The 24,473-nt window shown below is 40.4% G+C and overlaps 1 protein-coding gene across 2 annotated transcripts in view; it reads right to left on the minus strand.

Annotated features, from left to right (window-relative positions):
• CTNNBL1 (catenin beta like 1) overlaps positions 1–24,473 on the minus strand; it is a 162,454-nt gene that overhangs the window by 49,783 nt on the left and 88,198 nt on the right. For both annotated transcript variants that reach the window (XM_055302188.1, XM_055302183.1), the window contains exon 11: positions 15,353–15,534. In XM_055302188.1, the coding sequence (XP_055158163.1) occupies positions 15,353–15,534 (182 nt within the window). The remainder of the gene's footprint in view (positions 1–15,352; positions 15,535–24,473) is intronic.

The raw sequence follows: 24,473 nt of genomic DNA on the forward strand, positions 1-24,473 counted from the left end.
ATTAATCAAACTTGAGGAGGGGGTCTTGGGAACCTCTGATTTTATAGCCACTTGGTCAGAAGAACAGGTAACAATTTGGGCTTGCAAATGGCATCCAAAGCAGGGGGTGGGGGGTGGGGGTTAGTCTTATAGGACTGAGCCCCTAACCTGTGGAATCTGAAGCTATCTCTGGGTAGATAGTGTCAGAACTGAGCTGAGTTCTTGGAGACCATGCTGGGGTCCAAGAACTGCTTGTTGCTGTGGGGAACCCACCTACATTACACTGGAAACTGAGTCTCAAAACACAACTGGCATGGGATTTGAACTCAAGTCTGCATGTTCTTTCTGTAAGGCTGTGCTACTCTATTATTAAGAACCATGCCAAGCTTCTGGCTTAGAAAAACATATCTAATTTCATATAAAATGTATAGAAAAAACTTTATTATTAGAAGGGTCATTTTCTCAAAAAATGAGATTGAAGTCATAAAAAAATTTTACACTCCCACATTACAAAATACACCCTACCCTAAAAAAAGAAAGAAAAAATTCACATACCACATTATCAAATACCAAAAAACCTGGTAATAGGACTGCCCTGCCAGTATTATAAATCTTCCTATTTTATTTCTAGAAATAACTAAAGTTATTGGATTGTTGCTTTGGTGATTAAAAGTCATTTAACTTTTTGGTTTTCAGATGTCTCCTTGGGAAATTGAAGCAAAGGATCAAGAATATGACTTTGAGTTCCAACAGATGTTAATTTAAATCCTGTGCATGATCTGAAAAGGTACTTAACTTCTTTGGGGCTGTTTCCTCAGTAATAAAATAGGCTAATGACACCGGACACTGGGCTGATGGTAGGGATACTGATATCACATATACAAGGGAACACAGCAAACATTCCATAAACATGACACCATTGCTGCCTTCGTTGGCAGTAGTAACCTCACATTGGCTGACACATCATCAGGAAAATCAGCCTGTTACTGAGGCTAGCAAACACTGTTATTCTGCAAGTTTGCCAGCCAGCAGGTGTACTTAACAGAGACATGATTTATTAGTAATCAATACATTTAAGAAAGTTGTAGGCATATTTTTTAGTGATTATCAAAATGATACACTTAATTTATTTTATGGTAACCCTGCAGCAAATAGGGAACAAATTAACAATCATTTGCTTTCTATTTTCGGGCCAGGACAAGGAAGAAAAGTATGTAAAAAAAAAAAAAAAAGTAAGGAATGCAGGAGACCAGAGAAAGATCCATGTGATACATACCACCACACTAGACACTGCATAATTTTATGGTATACAAAACACTTTCTCCATATATTATCTTATCTGATTCTCACACACTGAAATGTGTTTGCTTCCTTCTTAAAAGTGGGGAAACAGGGTGAGAGGGGACAAAGTACTTAACCCAAATCACAGAGCCTGAGCCTGAGTTATGGCAGAAAACAGATCCCCTGAACCCAGGCCAGGGATCCTTTCTAATAGGCTACTTAAGGGATTTAAAGTTACTAATGCTCAGAGGCACTCAATTGCAGAAAATTACCCCCATGATGGTTCACAGCAAGACTCTCTTGCCCCATTCCCAGTGGTGATTGTGGAGGCCGAGAAAAATCAAGGCCATTCCACCTCAAGTTTAGCATTAGCACAAGTACAACTGAAGAAACCTCCCCCCTTGTAAGTAGGGCCAGCCTTAATCCAGAGGCAGCCCATCCAGTCTTCTTCCTGAAATTTTAGCAACTAAAAGCATTCTGTTTACAATAAGAAAACCGTTTCCCCCCACACACACCCTGATTGGAATGTCCCTGAATAGGTTCATGTTGACCCTCCCCGAAATCAACCTGGATGCCATGCGACTCCCGCGGTTCTTTTGTCTTTAGGCAGTTTCTTTCCTTTTGCCTTTTAAAAGATCCCTGTAATTGCTAATCCGGGCTCTTTTCCTCCTCGGAGGCGGGGAGCCCGTTTGCGCAAACGTTCAATAAACCCTCTTGCTGATTGCATCTGCCTGTCTGGGTCTCTGGGGCGTCCCCGGGCCACGTTGGCACCCGTGAGCCAGGGTCCAACACAACCATCTTAGGCCCCTGTGAATAAGAGCTCAGAATTGCCCTCGGCAGAGAATCCCATATCAGAAAGACAACAGAGCCCACACCCATGGTAGAAAGTCCCATATTAGAATGAGAACAGAGCTCAATGTCCTTGAAAGCCCCACATCAGAATGTAAACAGAACTTGAGAAATTCCTCCACCCCTTCTGAAAATCCCCTAGACCAGCCTATAAAAAAACCAGCTGTAACCCACTTTGGGGTCCAAGTCCCTGCTCCGCTGTGTTGGGTATACTTGGACCCAAGCTCGAGCTTGCTAATAAACCCTCGTGCATTTGCATCGATGTCGGCTCCTTGGTGGTTTCTCGGATTTGCAATCTTGGGCACAACAGTGATCTCCTCAACTAACACTCCTATCCTTTAATAGACTCACATCTGAAAGAGAAAAGAGCTGCTTCTCTTGGACCTGATACCTGACAATAATTTCTGTTTGGGGATCTCTGGTTACTAGAAAAGAATGTTCAACATCTTTCCAACCTCCTTCTTATGCTAATTACAGCTCATCAGTATCTGGACACCCACAAGCAAAATCAATCTGAGTATAAAAGTAAGCCAAAGACATTTCCTTACCATAAAAAAACCCAAAACAAACAAACAAACAAAAAAAAAACAAACCAAACCAAAACAAAACAAAAAAACCCCAACCAAATAAGCAAGACTGCAACATGATTAAATACATAGAACATTTCTCCAGCAACCTGCAGGCTGTTGCCTACAAAAATCACATCCAATATCACAAGAGTCCTGGAAGGTGGACACAAACATCTCACACATGTAATCGTATTCTTTATGAGCAGTGAAATGTATACAAGTTTGTTTTCAGTTTATCCCCTTCCACATTATATCTACTGCTAGATGCCAACATGTCTAACAAAATAGCCACACACGCGTGTGCACACACACACACCATTTGAAAGGCCTTCTCACCTCTTACACTGCATCCAAGGGGCCTTAGATGAGTTAGCCTTTAGTCTATGCCTCATTTCCTTACTATCCTGAAGTCCTAGCACATTCACAATACTTGGGAGAGCCAACATGACCATCCAAGCACAGCTCACCTTTCCAAACTATCACCTCCACAAACTGATCATGTAACCTGAAATCTAGCCTGCCTCCTACAAACATAGTTTAGCTTCCTAACTATATTAAAAGACTTATTACCCCAACAAATATGCCCTAGACGCACTGAGTAAAAACAGGTTACAAAACAGCATAAACACCATGATTCCATTTACACAAAATGATGTGCATATATACAAAACCCCTACCCCTAACACAGATGTCTGAATGGATGGTGTCCATGATGCTTCCAGTAATTACTTCTGGGTAGTGAGACTGGGGGTGATTTTTACTTTTCCTCCATCCCTTCTCATGATGCTTGAATTTCCTACATTAGGTTATTTTATTCACACTCAGAAAAAGCTACAAAGCCATTTCTACTAGCAAGCCTCCTCCTAAGACCCACCATGTCAAGAATCTTCTTTTGGCACAGAAAGCAAAAAGGGCACTTCTCTATGCTTGTACTCTGAACATTCTGGCCAGTGGTTCTTAGAACTAGCTAAGTGACAGCTTCTGAAGCTGTTTAATATATACATGTTTGGAGTCCCTGTCCTCAGAAATTCTGGAAGTGGGGCCCAGGCATGTGTATTTTTTCAAAGCTCTTGGAGTCATGCTGATCAATGGGGGTTCAAAAACTATGGATTTATGTCTCATTCCTAAAAGGGGCCCAACAGAGGGAGAAAACAGACCAGTGCTGAGTAAAGTGTTTAAAGGCCGAGTTTGCAAGGGAAGCAGACAGGAAAGTTTAGGAATAGAAACTGGTGAAGTGGTGTTGAGCTTCAAGTCTGGGAGGCCATGAGGAGAGAAGAGGCTTTCAGTAGATAGATACACTCAAAGTTGGAAGCCAAGAAGAGGTGAATAAAGTGTGGCAGGGCAAAATGTTCAGGACGGAGAGACAGAGGTTATTTATGCAGTACGGGGGTGGGCAGGGGGAGCAGGACTACTGAGGACTCAAACTGATTAGAGAAGACAGTGAGCAGTTTAAGTTAGGCCCTGATTTATGAGTTTTAAAAAAGGAGAACACACTGCTTATGATTCAACTTTTGAAAGTCACAGAAAAATTCCTAGTAAAGGCTATGTACTAGCTGTGTGATTTTTCAAGACAATAACTTCTCTGTGCTTCAGTGTTCTCACCTGTAAAATGTGGGTAATAATATACGTTTCACAGGGTTATTGTGGGGGTTAGGTGAAATGAGATAATGAATGTTAAAACTTTCCAGAGTACTCAGAACAAGAAATGGTCCTAAATGATAATATTAGGAAGCACATCCGAGTAAAGATTATGTGCTGAATTTTAATAAACCAGAGCCCACAGATGCTTCCTGGCCCCTAAGTTAGTACCTCACTTTGGCACCACCTAAAAATGCTGGCAAAATAGCCTAAAAAGGTTTGGTTACTTCTCTATTGTTGCTTCTACACCTGGTATTTGTCTGTCTTCTACAAAGGAGATGCATTGCATGCTAAACCAGTTCTATAAAATTTAATCAAGATTATAAATGAAAACTAACAGAGTTATATTGACAAAATAATAAATGTACCGGTGGAAAATTCTATATCCAAAATAAGAATTCAGCTAATGCTGTCACTAGAGAACTAAGTTTCTACCTGGCAAAATGAAAAACACAAAGAAAAACAGGAATGATTGTTTCTCCTTCATCCTCTCCACTCAGATTTGTGCCAAATTAGATGAGATAGCCAAAATAACCAAAAGTACTACTATATCTATGATCTGTAAAAATTGGAGGGAATCGTTTCTTCGTATAACATAATAAAATAAGAACAGCAATAACCACCCACATCAATGAAAGCTTCCTCTGTTGCAGGTACTCTCCTAAGCAGTGTACATGTATTACCTAAGTCCTCACAACAGCTCTGCAGGATCCTTCAAGGTCTGGCTTCTGCTTAACCACCTTACCTCTGATTCTATGCTCTTCTCACCAACAGCTGGTACCAGACTGGTCTCAGAGAGTACTCCTGGGAAGCCTAACAAAAGTATAGATCCGCCAACATCATGCAGACCAGTAAAATGGGAGTCTGAGAACGTGTCCCAGAAGACTACATTTGAAACAAGATTCCAGATGATTCTTATTCTTAAGGCTCACTACAGTCTTATCCCTTCCAACCTTTATTAATACATACTGCTTTATTCACTTGACACTCCTTCACCTGGCTAACTCATACTGAACACTGGCTCAAGAGCTATGTGTCTGAGTTAGAGTGGTTTCTAATCTCCATTTGCTTTCTCACCACCCAAAACAGATAGGAAGCCCCTGCTCCCACAGTGCTTCACGCTTGCTTCTGCCTTTTACCTTGCAATATAAATACAGGTTTCTATGTCTCCCTAGATGAGAGGTGAGCTTGTTCACCTTCCATCTACAGCACCAAGCCTGGCACAAAGCAGGGACTAGTGGTCTGTTAATAAAAGAATGAATGAAGCCTCATTAACCTACCTTCAGGGCTGTTAACCATAGAAACAGACCCTTTACTTGTGAGTCAAACTCAAACAGTAGGGTCTGGTACTTCATTCAAGACTTGATACATTTTGACTGGGCTAGCATGATCAGAATTATAACTGAGGGTACGTGTTAATAGGCCATCGAGATAAACAGTGGCTGCCCTATCTCTTTGAAAACTCTTGTTATGACACAGCCTGTCCATACATGAAGTCCTGGTCAACTGAGCTTCACACCCACAAAAGCTAATGAACTGGCATCCCACATGTAAACATGAAAAGTAGGAGAGGCTGAGAGGACTATTTTTTTTTAAAGATTTTAATTATTTATTTATTAATGAGAGAGAGAGAGAGAGAGAGAGAGAGAGAGAGAGAGAGGCAGAGACACAGGCTGAGGGAGGAGCAGGCTCCATGCAGGGAGCCCGACAACGTGGGATTTGATCCTGGGTCTCCAGGATCATGCCTGGGCTGAAGGTGGCGCTAAACTGCTGAGTCACGGGGGCTACCCTGAGAGGACTATTTTTGAAAGGAAAATGATACGCAGTACTATACAATCATTAAACTGTTACAAGCTAGGCTATGTAGGATGATCATTCTTCCTTCCTCCTTCCTCCTCCTCCTCCTCCTTCTTCTTCTTCTTCTTCATTATTCTTCATACAACTCTTTGAGAAAGAGTTTATCAGTATTGTTGATTGAAGAGGAATTCAAAATCCAGAGAGAATAACTTGTCCAAGGCTACCTGCTCATTTGGGAGTAGAGCTGGGATGTGAAGCCAGGTCTCTCTGCCTCCATAGACAATCCTCTTCCCTCTGCTCTGTGTTGCCCATGGATGCCAATCAGAAGATCATTGGAGCCACCCTGGTGTGGGAAGGAGCTTTGGAAACAGACCAAGGCTCAAATTCTGCTTTTGTCATTTACTTGCTAAAAAGTATTTGGTAATTAACAAACTAACACTCATTTACTAAAGAAGAAGATTAAGATGCCTAATTCATAAAGTATAGACACCTATAAAGCCCTGAGTCTCTTAGTAGATGCCCAATAAATGTGAGCTGGCCATAAGCCTATTTTCCCTCTTCCAGGATGGCAAATAAAGCTTGTTTCACGGTCTTCCTCATTGGCAAACAACTATGTTGTGCTCTAGTTGGGAAAGGCCTGTGGGTAAATCCTTAATATGACTGGAACCTGTTAGCAAACCAGATGTGCAACACTCAAAATCATCCCCTGTAGCCTGATGAAAGGAACCCAAACACATTGCTTATTTCAGCATCCCTACATTTTGTCATCTGAGGTCAGGAATGAGACAAGCAGCTGGAGGGAGAGAAAAGGAATTGATCCAGAAACTGTTCAATTATGAGGTTTTCAAACAACAAAAACAACAGCAAGACATTTCCATCCTTGTTTAACGTAAAGTGCCCGTTAGCACATGACTTAATGCTATTCTTAAAATTAAATACGGTTTGTTCTTCACTTGCTCACTGTTCTGACCACTATAACCAACCTTTTTTCATTTTCAAGTTTGGGGAATATAAGGGGGACAAAAATCTTTGACATCTCTTTTTACAGACAGTATAGAGAAGTGGGGACATGGAGCTGCTTTGGTATGTCTTCTCTGGAGAAGGTTTTTGTGTTACTTTCCACATGGGACTGACATATTCACAGTCCACCTCTATGAATGGCAGATTCAGGGAGGGAAGGCATTTCTTTAGGTAGATACTTTAAAAATCACCCACAGAATGGAAAGAAGACGAACACAAATGGGAAAACCATGTTCATCCCAGTCCACTAATATTAAGGAAGCAGAAACTGTGCTAATAAGCACCTGATTTGTATCATTTCACTGAATCCTCACATAGCATCCTTTTGAGATAGAGTCCAATATCACCGCAATTTTACAAGTGAGGAAATACAGGCTCAGAAAAGTTAAGCAACTTTCCCAAAGTCACACAGACAGTAAACAACAGGACCAAGACACCAACATAAGCTTTGTCTTAATCAAAATCCCATATTCTTAATCATCCATATCACAATAACTAGCTATATATGCCTTAGCGCCCACTCTCCACTCTGCCATTCCCCTCACTGGTATAAGAAGGAATACTATGTATCTTTTAAGGAACAGAATGTCATCTCTTCTCTTAAGCATTCCCAGAACTCTAGAAAACTCCTTCCTAGACTTCTACAACCTCTAATATAACAAGTATTAGTATAGTATGATGTCTAGGGTCAGTATTAAAATAATAATCTATATAAGCTAACATTTACCAAACCTCTACACTATGTTAGACCTGCATAAGCCAGTCACCTCACAGTAATAATTCTCACAGTAACCTAAAGAGGCAGGTATTAATCTATTGTTACAGGTGAATAAACAAATATGTTTTAAATGTTACTGTGGAACAGAAGCTGAGTGGCCTTGTGGGAGAACCATACATTGGTTAATTGGTAAGAATTCCTTGAATTATGCAATGCTCTTTACTATTGATACATGCCTCGATCCTGACTATTGATGGTTAATGCTATACTGGTGTTAAATAAATTCATTTATTCACTCCACCAATATTTATGTATGTATGTATGTATGTATGTATGTATTTATTTATTTATTTTAGATTTTATTTATTTATTCATGAGAGAGACACAGAGAGAGAGGGGCAGAGACACAGGCAGAGGGAGAAGCAGGCTCCATGCAGGGAGCCCGACGTGGGATTCAATCCTGGGTCCCGAGGATCATGCCCTGGGCTGAAGGCAGCGCTAAACCGCTGAGCCACCAGGGCTGCCCTCCACCAATATTTATTGAGCACCTACCATGAGTGAGCTCCATGAAAGGTATTAGAAATGTCTAGACACAGTCTTCCTGAGTTATTTTGCTATTAGCTTCTAATAACTTATGCAATTTGAAAGGGTTAAGTAAGAGTCTCCACCACCATCATGACCTCCCTGGGTCAAAGCACCAAGATTAGAACCAAGGTCTTCTGATCAAGAGCTTTTTATTTCACCAGCAACCTAGAGAAGAGCAAGCTGGCTTCGATCCAGAAGAGCACATACCAATGGCATGGCTTCATGAAATGCGTGTGAGATTTGTGGTCACAAGCTGAGGGTGTAAGTCTTAGTTTAGACACTTACCCACTATATTACTTGAAGTCATTACAATTTCCTCATTTTCAGAATGAGAAATAACACCTCCCTTGTATGGGGGTAGCCCTAAGACTCAAACATGATCAGATATGTAAAGACACTCCTACAGATGCTGAATACAGGTTAACGACAAACTGGTAGGCTAAAATTCTGGCACCGTCTGTTCTTAGCCTATAGCTCTCCTCTCCCTTGCACCAGAAGTGCCTTCCTTGCTAAGCATTACTGTTCTCCCATTCCCCTGAATAATGAAGTAATTCTTGCTTGGTATGTTTTTGTCCTCGCTAATATGGTTTTCTGGTAAATACATGTAAGCTTGCTTTATTCCCCATGTTTATTTCCGTCCTTCCATAAACTGTAATTTTACAGTTGTGGGCTGGGAGTGTCTCTCTCATTTGGGTGGTGGCATGCAGGACAGACTGAGGGGACAGGAGAGCTGGGAAGCTAGGGCAGAGAAAATTATTAAGGCTATAGTGACAGGAGAGATGATAAGAGCAGTCAGTGGTACTGGAATCAGTGGAGAGGACTGACTAAGGCAGAATTTATAGGATTTATGACCAATTACATGTGAGGACTATGAGAGTCAAGCATGGATCTCTGTCTGCTTTGGGTGGTGGAATAGAGCATGGTGCTGTGGTAACCATTATCCCATACAGAAAAAGCAGAAGAGCCTTGGGCAATGAAGGAATGAATATAGTTTTGAATGAGCTGAGTTGACCTGTCTGATAGAGTTGTCTGCTGGTTAATTAGGTGAACTGACTAGAGCCTGGGAGAGACACAAGGTTGAAGATTTGGGGATCAACAGCAAAGAGATATGGGTTAAAGCTGCAGTAAGTAGACGAAATCAAGGAGAGTATATACAGTAAAACAGAAAAATAACTGAGGGAAGACACTGCCAATCCAAAGAAAAGGATCTGGAGATGGAACACTGGGGGAGAGCAGTCCCCCAGGATTTCATTCGTGTCTTTGTTAAATTTTGAACAAAGCAGGAGCCCTGATAAAAGGCTGGTTTCTTTACGTATGTCATGTCATTGCCACAGCCCACTGTGGAGGCATTAAAAATGTTTCTTTTTCACTCATGCTGACCAAACTTGGTTCTCTAATGACTATAGGAAAGGTTTTGCCATTTCCCTCTTCCAACGCTGGTAGGTGGCAGGAGCTCTGGTCTGCACTCCCTTGGTGTTGGGAGTCTGAGAGGCACCAGGTAACATGCTTCCAGATGATTCCTGATTCCTCCGCAATCACAATTCTTTGCAGATGACAGAAACATATTCTTTAGAGCAGTGACCTGTTATCAACTGCTGTCATATGCCGAGCATACACACCACACACCTACACACGGCTTTGTAGCTCACCCCCCTAAAGCTCCTAACAGCCTCCGGGGGAACCATGTTAAAACAGCGCAATTAACTAGAACTGCTACAAACTCAATAACTCACCTACCTAATGAAGCAATACAAGGAAAATTGGACCTATTTTAATAAGAATTTTAAAAGAGACAAGAAGTAAAAGGTCAAATCCCACTTCTGGATTCCAGTTCTTTTCTTCTTCCCTCCCATTCTGAAGCAGTTAATACCAAGGAGACAACTCATTCTGTACTAATCCTTATAAAACCTAGGAGGCAGCCAATCATGCTATTATACCCAAGGGCAAATTTTTTCTTTCCAACCCATCCCCCAAGCTAAGTGCCTCCCCTGATCTATTTCTGAAGGTTTTATTATGCAAACCTGAAAGGATTTCAATTATAATTCTTGTCCTTCTCCAGCCCAACCCACAAAAGCGGAACTAAATTACCAGCAATTCTAGGCCTTAAGGGTGGTTTTTGCTTTTTACCTCCTCTCTAGAGTCACCTTAATCTAGATTCTCCTCTCAGCCCCTTGTGTTGATTTGAGGAACGTAGCTGTTTTTATGCTACCCTCTATTTAGCATATCATGACACCTGACATGCCCTTCAACAATCAGCTTGCCCAGTCTCATGCAGCTACAGAGCATGGAGCTATTACACCGCAGGGCAGTAAAATCCTGTCATAATCTCCTAGTATCTACACCCCCCCACCCCGCAGGCATGGGCAGCCTGGCTTTCCAGTGACCTCTCAGGAGGATGAGTACATGGGACAAAGGCCACAATGGGCAGAACTGAAGACAGGTTTGGTAAGAGTTGAGAACTTGAACTTAACGTGCCTACTCTATTTTGGCATCCACATTAAGTTTATATAGGTCTTTTCACCGGACCCTCACAACCCCCATGTAGTAGATCTAGCATTTCACGGGGCAACTTAGGCCCTGAGAGTTTAGGATGATCACATGGTTGATAAGCAGTGGATCTATCTGTACCATACCAGGCTACGATGCTACCTCTAAGAGTTGGGGAAGGTGCTGATGTTGGGGAACAGAAGGCTAGCTGAGGACAAAGCACAAGCTCACACCCTGCAAACGCGCCCCCCCCCACTCCTGGGTGGGATATATTTGACATTCCTCAGGCACTCTTGGCTGCCCTAAACCTAAGGGAAAGGAAAAACAAATATTTACCTTATAGAGATTACAGATTATTGTCCTATAGACCTAAGTCTCCCTCAGTTTATAAAATGTCTTAGTGATTTACAAGAAAAAAGCATTCTTATCAATAACCTAACTTCCAGAAGGAAACTCCCAACTATCTTAATGTTAATGCCTTACTAGGAGAAAAACCTTTAAATGGACAATGGCAAGGCCTTCAGTATCTTGTAGGTCCTCTTTAATATATGAAGGCTATTTTGAAATCTCCCTTTTCCTTATCTTGGGAGTTGAGACTCCCAAGTATACAGTCAGCCACCCCTCACAAGCCCAGGACAACATCACTTCTTGCCCACGGGTATTGTCCCCATGCTTTAATAAAACCACCATTTTGTACCAAAGATGTCTCAAAACTCTTTCTCGGTCATTGGCTCTGGACCTCTCCCCACCAAACCTCACCTATATTCCAAAACTATATTACTGAGAGGTGACAAGTGCTGAGACTGGACCTGGTTGAACTTAAAGCAGTTAACTCTCATATGTGATAAGTCCGTGAGGTTGGACAAAAGGCAGGAGTGCAGAGCAACCATTTAGAGGTTCTAGACCGGCAAGCTAATTCCCAGCCTATAGTGCTTATTTAGGAGTTGTTGGATTACCAAAAGCAGCTTGTCACAGGGTGGCCTCACTTGTATAAGGAAGTTCTATCCATAATATATGTTAATCTTAAATATAAAACTGTTAGCTATTTTACCAGCAAAAATAAGTTTACTCAGGAATAATAGGGAATTACAATTCAGGCCATTCAAGCTATGGCAAAAACTACAAGCAAATCCAGAACAAAGGAGAGGACTGCTCTTTTATGGGGGAAAGGAGGTGTTCTGAGGGGATGTTATAAACAAAAATCTACCCAAATAAACCAGGAGTTCGAAGTGTAGTGGCTTTTCATTGGCTAGGCTGTTGCTGGGCAAGGGGAAAATCTTCCTCCTACTAGGGTAGTTAAGTATAGGTGTTTTCCTGTGGGGAGTACAAGATATGTCTCTTCGTGTGGGGGTCTGCAATTAACAGCAAGTGTTAGGGTGTGAGAGCTCCCCCTCCTGGCCTCCTTGCTCCATTTTAAATGAGGTTTCCTTTATTCCATTTCAGACCTGATTCTTAAGGGCATGGCTCTAAAGAGGGGGCTTCTGCCATAATTTCAAAACCAATGAGACAAAGTAAAACTTATGGCTAGCAATCCACCCATTTGTTTTTGCTTTCAAACAATCTACTAGGGTCAACTGCATTGACTTCAACCATGCAGTGTTCTAGGGAGAGCCCCAAATCCATGTTTGCTCTTAATGATCAGTCCTTCAGAGAAGTGATTGTTCATTCATGCAGTCAACAAACATTTATTATGCATCCACCACCACGCTGAGCATGAGACTAAGCCCTGGCACCCAGAGGTGACAAGGCCATTGGTTCTATATTCTAAGTGCTATGGAGGCAAAGTCATAAGACCAAGTCTCCATGTAATAGGAAGCTCTATTCTAGTCTAGGGGTTCATCATCTGCTTCCCTGAGAAAGTGACATCAAAACTAAGGACCTGAAGGCGCACCTAGGTGGCACAGTTGATCCTGGTGGTTTTGACTCAGGTTGTGACCTCATGGTCATGAGATTGAGCCCTGTGTCGGGCTGGGCGCTCAGCCGAGTCAACTTGGGATTCTCTCTCCTTCTTGTACTCTATCTCTCTCTCTAAAATGGATAAATAAATCTCAAAAAAAACAAAAAAACAAACAAAAAAAAAAACAACTAAGGACCTGAAGGATGACTGAAAGGTATCCAGACAGGTCAGAGAAAATTTTATAGATGGAGGGAAGAGCAAAGTAGAAGCCTGGGGGCAAGAATGAGCTGGGTAATGTCTATAAATACTCCTGGTGGTCTGAGGCTGCTGTGTTCTAGTTTTGTTTTGTTTTGTTTTTGTGTTCTAGTTTTTAATCACACAAACCTGGTCGGTCCTCTTGCATCAGAAGGGCCAGCATAGGGAAAATAATCCAGAGGACAGAATGGGACAAAGAAACCTTGCACAATGTGCCCCTGCCCTGCTCTGCCTCCATTCTCACACTCCCATCAAGGCCTGAGGGCCAGTTTGCCAGGAGCAGCAGCAGGGGCAGGTAGAGGCCCAGGGCTGCATTTTCTCCCTGGAGTTCATTTTTTTCTGGGTGCTGGTGTATTCAGAATGCAGAGCTCATCCTCACCAGCCATTACAGGCCAAACATGCCTTCCAGGAGCTGTCTTACCAAGCCATTGCCCTCACTAATATAATGTTATCAAATTCCTAATGCTGGTACTCTAAAGCAAATGTACTGTTACCAGCACGCCACTGGGCACATTTTTCAAAAGGAAAACAGCTGCTCACTGAGTCTGTCACTTTTCTTCTTCTCAGTACCATGCACACAGAGCAAAAGCCTGCTAAGGGCTGTTTTCCTATTGTACCTTTCTTCAAACATGCTGAAGATGCAGCAACAGAACCCAGCAGGTCAGCCAGAGCATAGTTCCTGAGGAGTTTCCTGGATCACAGGACAAAGCCTTGACAACTAGGGCCTGTGCCTCAGAATCATAAGGTACAGATATCAGAGCTTCTAGTTCACTAGTCTAGTTTCCTCATCTGACAGACCTGAAAGGAGAATGCAGTCCAGAGAAGTTAAGTAAAAGGCTGTTGTCTATAGCCAGTGAGCTATAGAACCACAGGTTGGTTCCTTTCTCAGCTGATTTCCTTACCTAAAAAAAAGTCTACTTCATAGGACGTGAAGCCTAAATAAAACAGTCCACAACCCAGTAGTGCAGAAATGTGGCAGGTATTCAATGACTGCAAAACTTTATCTGTTAGATCTCCAAAACTATCCATTCCCTTTCCCAGGGCCTTGTTTTGCTCAATTCCCATTGAGGAAAGAAAACAGACTGGCAGTGGGGTTAGCATGTCCATAGCTCGTATGTGGCCAATAACTGACCAGGGTGAACAGAACTCTCTCCTTGTTCTCAGATCTCAAGTCCAGTCCTTTGCCCTGCCAGTTCCAACCCTGCCAGACTTTCTGTTGTCTCTGGAGAGCTGAGGTGAACAGAGAAGACACCACTGGAAGTGACCTCTGAAGACAGTCACATCACCTTCCCTTTAGCCACTCTGAGTTGATAGAGGCTAAGCCAAATTCATCTGAGAAGGGATAGACAGGATCTCTCAAACTTTTATCTAGGAGGGTGAGGAATGCAAAAGACCCTGTAGATATCCACATCAATTCTACCAATCACTGACAAAAAAAATCACCCAAACCATGGGACAAATGTTAACTTCTAACAAGACAACCAAATGGACCAATCGGACCAGGTTTTTCTCCTTTCTCATACACACCAGTTCCTTGGCTCCCCTTCCCCATGCTTTAAAATAACCATCCAACCATGTCAATTCCCTGGTGCAAGTGTCTGTTAGTTTCCAGCAGAACTGTCAATGCTCATAAATTCCTGGCCTTCCAGGTTGCTCTGCAGCTACTTACTGGGGGGAGGGATGCAGCAAGCTACCAGACAATAGCAGGAGGAGATTGGCCGAGCAGTAACTACTCCAGTTACAGCATCGCAATTCATGGCAGCATTTTGCTGGGAGTGTGCACCATCAAGGAGGAGAAACATAAAAAGGGGAACCTGAGCTGTAAATAGTTTATTTCGGCAATTCCTGATGTTGGCTGAATCATACTTTAATACAGAAATACATGAAAGCACCGCTCTGGAGGTGAAAGCACCGCTCTGGAGGTGACATGTGTTGCCACCTCATTACTCTTTTCAAAAGGGTCTTCCATCAGAGAGACAAGTCACTACAAATTACAATGAAGAAAACAAAACCCTCATGCACAGACTTATTAATAGGCCAGGAGGAAATGGAACCACTAGGATTTAAAGAAGCAGAGAACGAATGCAACAAAGACCATCAGTGATCTAGGGTCTCCAGGCTGCGTTTCCACACAGAAAACAGAAAGAAAAGAAAAAGGTAGCACTCTTGGGCCTCAGAGTCTGCTCCTCAACCTCACATCAGTTTTTCAAAGTAGCTCTCATTCTTCCCATTCCTCCTATACACCTAAAGTAGGCTGCCTTCTCCAGTGACCCCTACCTTCATGTTCCTTCTCAGTGGTTCCCACTTTCTTGATCTTCCTGGGAGATTTCATGAACAGGGGAAAGATGGTTCGTAAGCCAAGAATATCAACAAACTTATGGCAATTGTCTGTGCCTTCGGGTCCAATCATGGCATGGTCCAGCACTTTCAGGGCACTGCTCCGGGAGATCTTCTTTTCTCTAGGAACAAAAGAGGTTTCATATAAGGCATTCAATGAGGATGTTCCAGTTTCCAAAAAAATAGGGAGGGGGAGTATATACTGCAGTACTCATTATAATGGAGGGGAGGGGGATGAAAGAAAGAAAGAACAGAACTTAAACGTCTACCAGTGAGAAAATTATTACATAATGATAGATCTACATGGAGTATTACATACTTTTTAATAATTAAGAAAGTCTATAATAGAATGAACAAATTTCTATGGTCAGAATGATAAGCATAAAAGGTAATACTCAAAATTATATATGAAGCATTACCTCAAATATGTGAAAAATATGCATTAAAAATTGGGGGGAAAAAGATTGGGAAGAAATAGCTCAAAATGCTAATAGAGATTACTTCAGGGTGGTGGGATTATGAACTGCCTTATTTCCTTTTTCTTTAACAGCTTTATCAAAATATAATTCACATACCATCCAATTCACCCATTTAAAATGTATAATTCAATGAATTTTAGTATATTCACAGATATATGCAACCACAGTCAATTGTAGAACATTTTTATTATCCTGACAAAAAATCCCCTACTCTTTAGTGGTCATGTTCCTCCCCTCCCCACTCCCACTCCCTTGCAACCACTGATCTACTTTCTGTCTCTATGGCATGTCAAGTTAAGGGCATCAAACAATATGTGGACTTTTGTGACTGGCTTCTTTCCCTCAGCACAATGTTTTCAAGATTCATTCATGCTGTAGCATGTTTCAGTACTCTTTTCTTTTCTGTGGCTGAATAACAGTTCATTGTATGGATATGCCACAATTTGTCTATGTGTTCATCCACTGATGAATATTTGGGGTGTTTCTACCTTTTGGCCATTATGAATAATGGTGCTAAAAACATCCATGTACAAGCTTTTGAGTGGACATATGTTTTCATTTCTCTTGGATGTATGTATACCGAGAAGTGGAATTGCTGGGATATATGGTAATCCTTTGTTTAACCTTCTGTGGAACCATCAGGCTTTTTTCCAAATTGGCTGCACCATCTGACATTCTCACCAGCACTGTGTATGTTTTCTGACTTTCCACATCTTACCAACACTTGTCAGCTGACTTGCTGGTTCTAGCTACCCTAGTGGGTATAAAATAGTATCTCATTGTGGTTTTAATTTGCATGTCCCTGATAACTAATGCTGTCAACCATCTTTTTATGTGCTTATTACACATTTGTATATCTTCTTCAGAGAAATGTCTACTCAGATCCTTTGTCCATTTTTAAAATTAGCTTACTTATATTTATTATTTGGTTGTAAGAGCTCTTTGTTCTGGATACAAGCCCCTGATAAATGATTTGTAAATATTTTCTTCTTTTCTAGGGGTCACCTTCTCACTTTCCTGATGGTATATTTTGAAGCACACCAGTTTTTACTTTTGAAGAAGTCTAACTCATCTGTTTTGTCATTTGTTACTTGTGCTTTTGGTGTCATAGCTAAGAAACCATTGCCAAATCCAATGTCATGAAGATGTACACTTACGTTTGCTTCTAAGAGTTAAAAGTTTAAGTTCTAATATTTAGTTCTTTGATTCATTTTGAGTTAATTTTTGTATGTGGTGTGAAGTTATGGTACAACTTCATTCATTTGCATGTGGATATCCAACTGTCCCAGTTCCATTTGTTGAAGACTATTCTTTCTTTCTCTTTGCATGGTCTTGGTATTCTTGTTGCAAGTCAGCTGACCACAGAAACACATTTTTATCTTTGGATTCTTAATTATCTTCTATTAATTTATGCCAGTACCACAATATCTTGAGTAGCACTGCTTTGTAGTAACTTTTAAAATTGGAATTCTAGGGCAGCCCTGGTGGCGCAGTGGTTTAGCGCCGCCTGCAGCATGGGGTGTGATCCTGGAGACCCAGGATCGAGTCCGGCATCGGGATCCCAGCATGGAGCCTGCTTCTCCCTCTGCCTGTGTCTCTGCCTCTCTCTCTGTGTGTGTCTCTCATGAATAAATAAAATCTTAAAAAAAAAATAAAATTGGAATTCTACATTATTTTTCTTTTTTCAAGACTTGGGCTATTCTAGATCCCCTGCAATTCCATACGAATTTTAGGATTAGCTTGTCAATTTCTACAATGAAGTCAGCTGGCTTTTTGATAGGGATTGTGCTGGATCTGTAGATCATTTTGGGGAGTACTGCCATCTTCACATTATTAAGCCTTTTGATCCATGAATATGAAATATTTTTCCATTTATCAGCTCTCCTTTAATTTTTTTCAACAATGTTTTGTAGTTTTCAGAGTATAAATCTTGCATTTCTTTTGTTATATTTATTCCTAGGTATTGTATTCTTAATACTATTAGAAATGGAACTGTCTTTGCAGTTTCATTTTTGGACTTTTCATTGCAAGTGTACAGAAACACAACCGATTTTTGTATATTAATCTTTATATTATCCTGCAACCTTGCTGAACTCACTTATAGTTCTAATAATTTTTTGGTAGATTCTTTTAGATTGTCTTAAAAATGACAAGATAACGTCATTTGCAAACAGAGATAATTTTACTTCTTCCTTTCCAATCTGAATTCCTTTAATTTCATTTCCTTGCCTAATTCTCCTGGCTAGAATGTCCAGTATAATGTTGAATATAAGCGGTGAAGGAGGACATCCTTGTCTTGTTGCTGATCTTAGGGGGAAAGCGTACAATCTTTAACCATTAAGAGTAATGTTAGTTGTGGATTTTTTGTAGATGCTCTATATGAAAGGTTGGAGAAGTTCCCTTCTATTCCTAGTTTAGGTATTTTTATCATGAAAGGTGTCGGGTTTTGTCAAATGCTTTCTGCATCTTATTATTCCTTTTTCTATTTTTCAGTATCTTTTATTTTTCCATAATGAACATGCATTAGTTTTTAGAATTAGGGAAGTTAAATTGTTTTCAAGAAACAATAAAGGTGATATTTTTCCCCCTGAAGTCCAAAGGTCATAAATAATTCTGCCACTGGCTACTGTTCTTGCAAATAGTTCTCTAAGGAGTGTAATTTTCTCTAACTATAGAGAAACTATAGAGTGTGTTTAACACACTATGTGATAAAGAAGAACAAATTAGTCATTTCATATTTTAGTATACCTGGTGAATCAACCAACCAAGCCAATATTTAATATTTACTGAGCACTTACTCAGTATTGTGGTAGACACAAGAAAAACATAAAAATTAAGACATGACTTCTGCTTTCAAAACCATGTAAATCTATTTAAGGAGACTAAATTAGTATGAAATAATCAGGCAAAAGTAGAAGTCGGCAAATAACTTTTTCCCCCATGTATCACTCAGTCTGCAAATATTTACTGGATATATCTCATATGAATAGGATAGATGAAGTTCTGGTCCTCATGGAGCTTACATTCTAACTGCAAGAGACAAATGGAAAGTCAAGATACTTGTTAGTGTTAAGTGTCATAGAAAGAATGCAATATAAAAGAATGAATGGAGAGGCTATTTTAAATTAGGTTATTAGGGAAGGCCTCTTTAGGGGTAATATTTGTATTGAAATCTGAGTGTTGAGAGAAATTGGTGTTGTACATTTTAGGGGCAAAACATTAAAGGCAGAAGGAACAGCATGTGCAAAGGCCCTATGGTGGAAATGGGTTGGCAAGGTTAAAGAACAGACAGAAGGCTGGCATTCTGAGGCATAAAGGAACAGTATCCTAGCTTAGATCTGGGAAGAAAACACGGGCTATACCAAAGGCCATGCCACCTTGTATGACACAATTTAAGACCTCCCAGTAAAGAACTAGTTCTAGGAGTTAAGAAGATATAATTCAACATACTTGTTCTGAGACCATTATGTGTTAGTTACTTTAGAGGGAGAGAGGTTACATGTATTTGGGAAAGTATAGGAAAAGACAGGTATATATGTAAATATTTGAAAGCACAGGTGAGAGAGTAAGAGGGGTGAGCATGGGCTACTCCTAGTAAAGCCTAGAGAAGAAAGTCCATCAGCTTGAGAGGGAAATCAGGGTAAGATTTTAAAAAATTATTATTTTTAAGAATATTGATAATTCGATCACATTTTAGAGTGTCAAGAAGCCACTGGTGATGAGGATACTAAAGCTATAAAAGGGGAATACAGACAGATGGAGTAAGGTGATTATTAGGGTGGGGGAGGCATGCCTGACCAGAAAGGTGGTAATAGTGTAACCCAAAGCCCTTCAGCCAAGTTCTTGCCTTAAAGCTAAAAACAGGAATCAGAGATAACATCCCTTTGAACAGTCTTTTGTAGAGGAAACAATATTAAGACATTGCATTATTAAAGTGCTAAGGATGACAGAGCATGTTTATCCAAGGTCAGACTAGCCAGCCAATATTGGGTCTCAATGGGTGAGAAAAAGGAGAGTATGTAAAAAGCCTGCTGACAGTGCCGGTTAGTGCTAGCTCATTCCAGTCTATCTGAGACTGTTGCATTTTTGGCAATGAAAGTTTCCTGGGAAACATCTCAGTCCCAAGCAAACCAAGACAGTTGGATATCTTACTTGGTGCCAACCTCAAAAGACCATGGACATATTGTAAATATTCCTACCTTTACTCTTCTTGCCATAGAATTAATCAAAACAACCCACAGATATTCACAAATGACATTCAACACAATTACTGAGTTTAAAAGAAAAAAAAGTTTACTACTGAGCACGTGCCTTCATATAGCAGGCACTATACTAGCTGCTGGGAATTATAAGCTCTTTGTCTTTAAGCAATTTAACAGTTAAATAACAATAATTTCAAAAGCCCAAAGCAATGGAAATTAAGTCCAAGAAGGTGAGGAGGTGGAGATAATTAATTTTATCTGGGAGAAGTCAATGAAGATGTCTCATGGAAGGTAACATCTCAAACTGAGTCTGAAGAATGAGCAGGCATTTGCTAGGCAGAGGAGAGAGTGACGCCATTGGTGACAGTGTGGGTACACAACACATGCAAAGGTACCGGAGGCCGTTAAGACCATGCCACCTAGGGGAAGCTGAGGTAGCTGTTAATGACTGGGGTGGGCAGATGACTAAGGAGAGGCAGACAGAGGTCATAACAGGCCCTAGATGTGCTGCCAGGACCCCTGGGCTCCATGCCACAGATGCTGAGAAGCCAGAAGATGTTGAAGAAAAAGAGGGCTCCAGAAGGATACATTCTAAAAAGCTGTGGCAACCATGTGATGAAGGGACAAGAGCAACAGAGCTGGGGAACAGGAAGGACAGTTAGACCATGACATTGGAGTAAGTGAAAAAATGACAAAGTGCTTTGTGCACCATACTGGTATAAAAAAGGGCATGCATGTGAGACATGAAATCTTAAATATCAGGAGCAGGGTAAATAAGGCTCCAAATTCAACAGAAAAGGGTTTTTCTGCACAAAGCTGAATTCTCACAAGAAACGAGACAAATAATATATTTGTTTTCACTGCAATTGGACTTGAGCAACCTACTTCACAAACCTCAATTTGCAAAGGTTATGACTAGGGCAGATAATGATGTGAGCAGAAATTAGGAAACTGAGATATAATACCCTCATTGTTTAGTACTCAGGAACAGGCCTCCTGAAATGAATGATGGTCATGTACCAGGACACCTTCAATTACCACACAGCATACGTTCAAACCATTTCACAAATAACACAGAATTGCTGGAAGTGCTAAAGGTAAAGGACTCTGATTTAGCCAAGTCTCTCTCTTTTTTCTTGCCTAAGCAAATCTAACACACAAAGGATTTAAAAAGTAAAACCCTTCTTCACATAGGCAGTGTGAGACACGTTTAAAGGGGGCAGTAATTGCATATTGATCACCATTTAGGAAGCTGCATGGAGGTGAACTTTGGAATATTCATTGGGCTTAAGTTCAGGCTTTTAGCAATCAATAGCTGTTTGGCCTGACTTTCTTGGGTTGACTTTATTTGAAATATTTATTCTACTGGAGGACAAGTAGTTTATCTTAGTCTTGTCTGGGCTCATCAGGTTGTCGATCACACCAGGACCAAAGTGAATGCTAACCTCTATAAAAGTGGGTGGTAGTGGGAAATGATACAGAGTCGTCTACTGCTCCTTATTCTGCCAAAGCAAACCTTCTGATGAGGAAGGGATGGGAAAGGCAAGTTTCCACTGTTGTTTTAATTAACTTGTTCTTTATTATATAAAAACACTTTTGCAATGAACATGTGTTCTAAGTATAATTTTTTTTGTTGTTCATTTCTTTCATCAAATATTTATGGGGTACCTACCTAACAGATGCCAGATATAAGTTGAGGATGTAGAGGCAGGCACAGCTCATGTTTGTGAGGAACTCTGTTCACAGGCGAGACAGATATACAGACAATGGGTATACCGAAAAGCCAAGCACCACAGTGAAGGTTTTGTTCTACAAAGTAGAACATGAATGCAGAAAGGAGGGCTGACTGTGTCTGAGTCAGGGAGGCCTCACAAAGATGATGCATGAACCAAGCTTCACTGGATGTCTTTCCCAGACAGGCAAAAAGGAGAGGGTATTTCAAGCTGATGGAAAGTACAGGATATGCAAAGACAAGTAAGCAGGGAGCATTCAGGGAAGTGGTGTATGGTACTGCTAGAATACAATGAGCAAGAGGGGGAGCAGCATAACATGAAGCCTGCTGATTTTGTGTGTTGGAAAGATTATACCTGCCACAGTGGATAGAACAGTAGTTGGGGGGGGAGGGGAGAAGAAGACAGAGGGAAAATATATTAGAGGCAGATAGATGCGGAAAAAAAAAAACAAAAAACAGAACAATAGTAGATTAAGAGTGAAAACGACTGAATTCAGATTGAACCTGAGGTGCCTATGAGACATGGCGGTGATATCCAGTGTTATGGGTCTGCAGTCCAGGAATGAGATTAAAAATAGGGGCAAATCTGGAAGGATTATTAAATCTATGGGTAGTATATGAATCAGTGGTGTAAACACGACTACCCTGAAAGGGTGCAGAAAAAAGGGGAGGAACCCTGGAGGAAACTGACTTGAAGAACAAGTAAAAGAGTAAAGCCCACTCCTCCCTAAGTGAAAGGGACTGATGAATGGGGAGAAAAAAGGTGACAGGAAATCTTTAAAAGATACTGTGAACCACAAACTAATCCTGGCAAGAAATTTGGATAATACCTATGAAGTCACTTTTGTTTGCTTTACAATGTACATGATAAAGTTCATTTCCTTTTAGCTCCCAGAATACAAGATCACTTTCCAGTATCCAGGACTTCTATGAATGAGACAGTGTGATCAATGTAACTAAATTCATAGCTGCTCTCAAACCATCGTGCCAAAGAACACTGGTGCTCTGGGAGATACTAAGAGATACTCCACTGCTAAAATAGAATAATGGTGGTCTTCTATGTTGCTAGACACAGTTTTCCAATTTTCCATTTCTGTTCCCATTCATTTTTCAAAAACTACTGGTACCAACTACTGCTTGACTAACTTTGCCAGAGAACAAAACAAATATGTAGAAAACAGAGGTTAAGATTTTGGTGTGTAGCACTATGGTGGGCCAGTTATGCAGAGAAACTACTCACAGTATGGCTGAGCTGATGGTGAAATAAGATGAACAATCAGTGACCAAACCCAGGGCTCTAGAGAGCACAGGTTGGCAAACTTTATGCAAAGGGCCAGAGAGAAAATACTGTAGGCTTCTGAGCTATTACATGGTTTCTGTAGCATATTTTTCTTTGTGTGTGTATATGTGTTTTAAAATATATGTGACACTTTAAAGATATGAAAACCATTCTTAGCTTGCTGGTCACAGAAAAACAGCCCTCAGCCAGATTTGTACCACAGGCCTTAGTTGCCAATTCCTAATAAAGAGGATTAACAAAGCTTAAATCTAGTTCTTCAAAAAGACCAATATAATGGACAACCTTTGGCAAGAGCAAACAAGAAAGAGAGAAAAGGCATAAACAAAAATCCCAATAATGGGAATGACCAGAAGGGAAGAGAACTACAGATAGAGCAGATATTAAGACAACAGTACATAAGGAATAATTTTATGCCAAAAACTCAAAAACCTGGAAAACAGGTGAGATGGACAAATTCCTAGGAAAATATAAATTTCCCCAACTAACTCAACAAAAAGAAAAAGAAAACCTGAATGGGTCTATAACCATTCAGAAAACTCAATCAGTTTCTTTCTTTCTCAAAGAAAATTTAAAGTCCAGAAGCAATCACTATCAAATATTCAAGAAGGAAATAACTGTAGTATTACTTAAACTCCTAGAGAAAACAGAAAAATAAGGAGCATTATTTGACTCATTTACTAAAGCTAAAACAAACAAAACATTTCTGAGAGTAAACTTATAGGCCAAACTCACTCAGGTATAAGTATCAAATTCCTAAATAAAATACAGAATCCTAGAAAACATAAAACAGATGGGCTTCTCCCAGGGATGCAAGGTCGGTTCAACATCAGAAAACCTGTTAATGTAATGTTCACCATATTAACATTAAAAAACTATCTCAATAAATACAGAAAAAGCATTTGATAAAATTATTGATCATTATGTAAAATCTGTGACATCAGAAAGAGAAGAAATTGCCTTAATCCGATAAATGCTATCTCCAAAAAAACTCAAAACAAACATTACACTCAATAAAATACATTTCCTTTAACACCAGGAATAAGAAAACTCTGCTGCCAATCACTACTCCTTCCTATTCAACACTGCATTAGAAGTTACAGCTAGTAAAATTTAAACACACACACACGAACTAACAAATTCTTGAAATGAAATGTGACAGAAAATAATCTTGTTCTCACCTCTTAACTGCTCCTCTCCAAAAGGTGCATATACACAGAGGTTTGCGACTAAAAGTTTAACAATTAACTCTCCAGGAAAAAAAAGTGCTGATTTGTTGTATTTTCCAATTTACATGGTTTAAATACTCCCACCCTCCCACCATTACCTACTTTCATTCAAATTACCAGTG

Source organism: Nyctereutes procyonoides, unplaced genomic scaffold (genome assembly GCF_905146905.1).
Source record: "Nyctereutes procyonoides isolate TBG_1078 unplaced genomic scaffold, NYPRO_anot_genome, whole genome shotgun sequence".
Classification (NCBI taxonomy): Eukaryota; Metazoa; Chordata; class Mammalia; order Carnivora; family Canidae; genus Nyctereutes; species Nyctereutes procyonoides.